The following is a 5,210-nucleotide window of genomic DNA, read 5'->3' on the forward strand; positions in this document are numbered from 1 at the left end:
TGAAAGAGAAGAAAGACGGAGATGAAATAGAGATAGTTAGAGATAGAAAGAGAGAAATAGAGATTGATTGAAGTAGTGGTGCAGAAAGGGAAAGGAGGATATAGAAATAGAGGTAAAATAGAGATAGAAAAGTAGAGATAGAGATTGATAGAAGTAGTGATGCAGAAAGAGAGACAGGGAAGTTTAGATGTTGAGATAAAAGGTAAATAAAAATGTTGAAAGAGATTGGGGATTGAGATAGATACATGAATAGATATATATAAAGATATAGAGATGAGGACTAATAGAGATAGGGCTAAATAAAGATGTGTAGTTAGAAATAGCAGAGAGATACAGATGGAGAAAAAACAAAAATGGTTAAAGAGATAGAGATAAAGAGAGATATATACAGAGATAGTTAGATAATAGAAATAGAGATATTAATACAAATATAACTAGTGATGAAGATACAGAGATAAGGATCCATAGAGATTGATATAGACATTTAGAGATAGAGGTTAAGAGGAAGAGATAAGGACAAATAGAGATGGAGAACAGAGTTATATATAAAAAAGAAATCGCATATATATATAGATAAATAGAGTTAGATACAGAGATATAGAGGAAAGGAAAGGAAGGAAGGAAGGAAGGTAGGAGGGAGGGAGGAAGGAAAGGAAGGAAGGACGGAGGAAAGAAGAAAGGTAGGAGGGAGGGAGAAAGGAAAAGAGGAAGGGAGGAAGGAAGGAAGGAAAGAAGGACAGAGGAAAGAAGGAAGGGAGGAAGGTAGGGGGGAGGAAAGAAAGAGAGAAGGAGGGAGGGAGGAAGGGAAGGAAGGAAGGGAGGAAAGGAAAGAAGGAAGCGAGGAAGGTAGGGGGAGGAAGGAGGGAAGGACAGAGGAAAGAAGGAAGGTAGGAGGGAGGGAGAAAGGAAAAGAGGAAGGGAGGAAGGAAGGAAAGAAGGACAGAGGAAAGAAGGAAGGGAGGAAGGGAGGAAAGGAAAGAAGAAAGGTAGGAGGGAGGGAGAAAGGAAAAGAGGAAGGGAGGAAGGAAGGAAAGAAGGACAGAGGAAAGAAGGAAGGGAGGAAGGTAGGGGGGAGGAAAGAAAGAGAGAAGGAGGAAGGAAGGAAAGAGAGAGAAGCGTTAGAGATAAATACAGTGATAGAAATGGAAAATGAACACAGTGAGATGAATGGAGATAAAGATGCACAGGATGTAGAGATGAATGGAAAATTGTGACAGAGATATAAACATAAATATATAGAGATGAAGATATGATGGCAAAGGTAAGTGCATAGACAGTGTTACAGATGAATAGAGATATAAAGAGAGATATATAGAGATAAAATGACAAGAACAGAACTAGTGATGACAGACTTAGACTCAGGCAGACATGTAGAGATAGATAGAGACGTAGTGATGCAGGGTATGCATTAGGGCGTGGCTACGTGGTGATTGACAGGTTGATTGGTTCACAGGTTCAGGAGCGCCTCCCTTCCTTCTTTCCTTCCTCCTTTCCTTCCTTCTTCCTCCCTTCCTCCCTCCTTTCCTTCTTTCCTTCCCTCCTTACTTCTTTCTTCCTCCCTCCTTTCTTTCCCTCCTTTCCTTCCCTCCTTTCCTCTGTCCTTCTTTCCTCTCTTCCTTTCTCCCTCCCTCCTACCTTCCTTCCTTCCTGTCCTTCCTCCCTCCCTTCTTTCCTTCCCTCCTTCCTTCCTTCCTCCCTCCTTTCCTTCCCTCCTTCCTTCCTTCCTCCTTTCCTTCCTCATGCTCCTCCTGATGCCCATATAAGTAGAATCCATGTTTTTATTTTTCCCAGCATGCACCTGAAATTTTCAAGATGGCGCTGCTCAGATCCGATACTATTGGCTTCCGAGCAGCAGTCCACAAACCAATGGGTGACGTCACAGATGTTACGTCCTGTTTATATATACAGTCTATGATAGAGATAGATAGAGACGTAGTGATGTAGATAGAGATGAATAAAGAGATAACAGAGACTCTTCCTCTAGCAGCTGTCATGTTTCTCACTTTTCCTCGTAGTTTCTCTTCACAGCTGCTCCGTGTTAAAGCTGCTGTCTGCATGTCAGGTGCTGCGTCTTTATTACAGTGTTTCACATCAATTAAACACACACACACACACACACACACACACACTCAGAGACACACACACACACACACACACACACAGACACACACACACATAGTAACACACAGCTCTGAGGCTTTTTCCATGACCAACACAGAGGAAGATGAAGAGGAAGGGCCGCCCCTTCCTACGATGTTAATTTGAGCCACTCACGACTCGAACACACAGGAACTTTTACTTTATTGCTTCTTCTCGGACGGTTCAGTAGATTTATAAATAGTTACATCTTTAAATTCACCTTTATTTTGGACATTATATGCAACTAAATATTCCTCTAGAAGGTTTATATTGATGATAAAATGACCCCATGTTGTCTTTTAGTTGAGGTTTGTTTCATATTCAGACTTATTAAAGACTTATTAACAGTTTTTAAGTTGCTATGTTGTATAATCAGCATTTAATTAACCTCTGATGTGTTCATTGATCTTCTCTGGTGTCACACAGAGCTCATCTAGAGGTTATTGAGTACAGAGACAGAGGAATATTATATGTATATTATCTTGTTGAAACCATTTTTCACTTGTTTCATTCACGTTTTAATGAAGAAACTGATCAAATTCATCAAGTCGGACATAAATAAGGGGAAATTAAACACTGTGTACTGCTGTTTTTACCAAATTATTGCATTGCTGTAACAGTTCAAAGCCTCAGAATGGGTTTATTACTGATCTATCTATTCTATATCTACTGCCATAAACTCCTCTATACCAAAAGTCTGTAGTCCACCAAACAGGTTCAACGGTTTAAAATAAACCATAATAATGATAAATCAATCCGGACCTTAAATATCATAAATAGAAACATATATCATTGCTACCAATCTGCACTTGTTTCACTCATGTTTATCAAGTCAGACTCAACTCAACGCTGTTTTCAGGGAAAGAAAGAAAATTATTGACCAAATTACTGCATAAAAAGATTCTGTACGAGTTTCCTTTCCTTCCTCCCTTCCTTCTTTCCTTTCCTTTCCTCCCTTCCTCTTTTCCTTTCTCTCCCCCTCCCTCCCAACCTTCCTCCCTCCTACCTTCCTTCCTTCCTTCTTTCCTCTGTCCTTCCCTATTTCCTTTCCTTCCTTCATTTCCTCCCTTCCTTCCTCCCTCCTTTCCTTTCCTTTCCTCCCTTCCTTCCTCCCTTCCTTCTTTCCTTTCCTCCCTTCCTCCCTCCTTTCCTTCTTCCTCCCTTCCTACCTTGACTCGAGGACAACAGGAGGGTTAAGGCAGCATTTCGCGTTTTTAACCTTTAGACAGGAACGTGACGGTGGAGCGTTTTTAAGATTTCCACTCTGGAGGGGGGGTTTCACTTTTTTTTGCGTTTTTAAGCCTCAAAAACGCGTTGTCGTGTAAACAGGGCCTCATCTAAAGCGTTTGCTGCATCATTTTGGTTATTCGCTGACAGGAAACGCTCCTCAGCAGAGCCTCAAAACGATTCCCCCTCTTTCCCTATAAACCAGACGGCGGAGGGTCGGAGCCTCCGCTGGCGTTGTGTTCAGACCCAAAGCAAAGTAAAAAGAAGGGGCTATTTCTGCTTGGCGTTCAGGGAGCGGGGGGGGAGGGGAGGGGGGGGGCCTGTCCGTCAGCCTGTCAGGGTGCAGAGTGAGAGGAATGGACCTGGAATGCTGACTCACTCAGGTCCCGAGCCCCAGGGAGCACCGGGAGGCCCCTCGTATCCCCCCCCGCCCCGCCCCACCCCCCCGACGCTCGGCCCAGAGCAGATAATGATCCGTGGCCCTGACCCCTACGCTCCCAAATCCCAGGTTGCCATGTGAGAGTCTCTCTGCGTGTGTGTGTGTGTGTGTGTGTGTGTGTGTATGTGACACGAGAAGAATTTTAATGCAATCCAGAGATCAGCTGGCTCACCTCTCCTCTCCTCTCCTCTCCTCTCCTCTCTTCCTTTCCCGTCTTTTTTTTTTACGTCCTCTCATCTTCTCTGATCCGGCAGCTCTCGGAGATGAGGAGGCACACCAGGTTGCAATTAACAGGATCTGAGCGAGGGAGGAGATGATGAGAGGAGAGAGGGAGAGAGAGAGAGAGGGAGAGAGGGAGGGGGGAGAGAGAGAGAGACAGAGAGAGAGAGAAGAGAGAGAGAGAGAGAGACGGAGAGAGAGAGAGAGAGGAGAGAGAGAGAGAGAGACACAGAGAGAGAGAGAGAGAGAGGGAGAGAGAGAGGGGGAGAAAGAGAGAGAGAGAGAGAGAGACGGAGAGAGAGAGAGAGAGAGACGGAGAGAGAGAGAGAGAGAGAGAGAGACAGAGAGACACAGGGAGAGAGAGACAGAGAGAGAGGGAGAGAAAGAGAGAGAGAGAGAGAGACGGAGAGAGAGAGAGAGAGAGACACAGAGAGAGAGAGAGAGAGAGAGAGAGACAGAGAGACACAGGGAGAGAGAGACAGAGAGAGAGGGAGAGACGGAGAGAGAGAAAAATGTTAACTAGAAACATAACTCCATAAAAAGTCTGTTAAAGACCCAAAAGGTTTCATTTATTCGTTTATAATCTGGTAAAATAAAGACACGACATCTTCTGTGGTTTCGTGTCGCAGCAACAGTTAATTAGTCCTGATGGGAATAATTGTTACTTTTTTCTGTTTTATGACTTTAAAGTGAATATATATTGGGGTTTTTGGACTATCGGACTAAGAAAACAGCAACACAAGACTGAAACATGGCAGAAAATAACTTAAAAAATGCCAACTTTCTGTGTTTTCAGCCTCTAAAATGTGAATATTTGTTACTTTTCTTTGTTTTTTGACTGTAAATTGAATATAATTTGTTTTTTTTGGACTGTCTGACTAACAAAAAAGCAAAATTAGAGTTGAAACATGGCAAAAACTGACTAAACAATGCCAACTTTCTATGTTTTCAGCTCCTAAAATGTGAATATTTGTTCTTTTCTTTGTTTTTTGACGGCAAACTGAATGTATTTGGGGGGTTTTGACTGTCGGACCAACAAAACAGCAACACAAGACTGAAACATGGCAGAAAATGACCCAAAAAAAGCCAAACATTGCTTTTTCCAGCTCCTAAAATGTGAATATTTGTTCTTTTCTTTGTTTTTTTGACTGTAAACTGATAATAATTTAGGTTCTTGGGCTGTCAG

General features: G+C 42.8%; 1 protein-coding gene across 1 annotated transcript in view; it reads left to right on the forward strand.

Moving 5' to 3' along the window:
- Window positions 1–1,252: 1,252 nt before the first annotated feature.
- Window positions 1,253–5,210, forward strand: part of LOC133976651 (high affinity cGMP-specific 3',5'-cyclic phosphodiesterase 9A-like) — a gene marked incomplete at its 3' end in the record, with an annotated part of 11,153 nt that continues 7,195 nt past the window's right edge. The window contains exons 1-3 of the mRNA XM_062414911.1: window positions 1,253–1,261; window positions 2,443–2,447; window positions 3,469–3,622. Coding sequence (XP_062270895.1) covers window positions 1,253–1,261; window positions 2,443–2,447; window positions 3,469–3,622 — 168 coding nt within the window. The remainder of the gene's footprint in view (window positions 1,262–2,442; window positions 2,448–3,468; window positions 3,623–5,210) is intronic.

This window comes from Scomber scombrus, chromosome 24 (assembly GCF_963691925.1).
Source record: "Scomber scombrus chromosome 24, fScoSco1.1, whole genome shotgun sequence".
Lineage (NCBI taxonomy): Eukaryota > Metazoa > Chordata > Actinopteri > Scombriformes > Scombridae > Scomber > Scomber scombrus.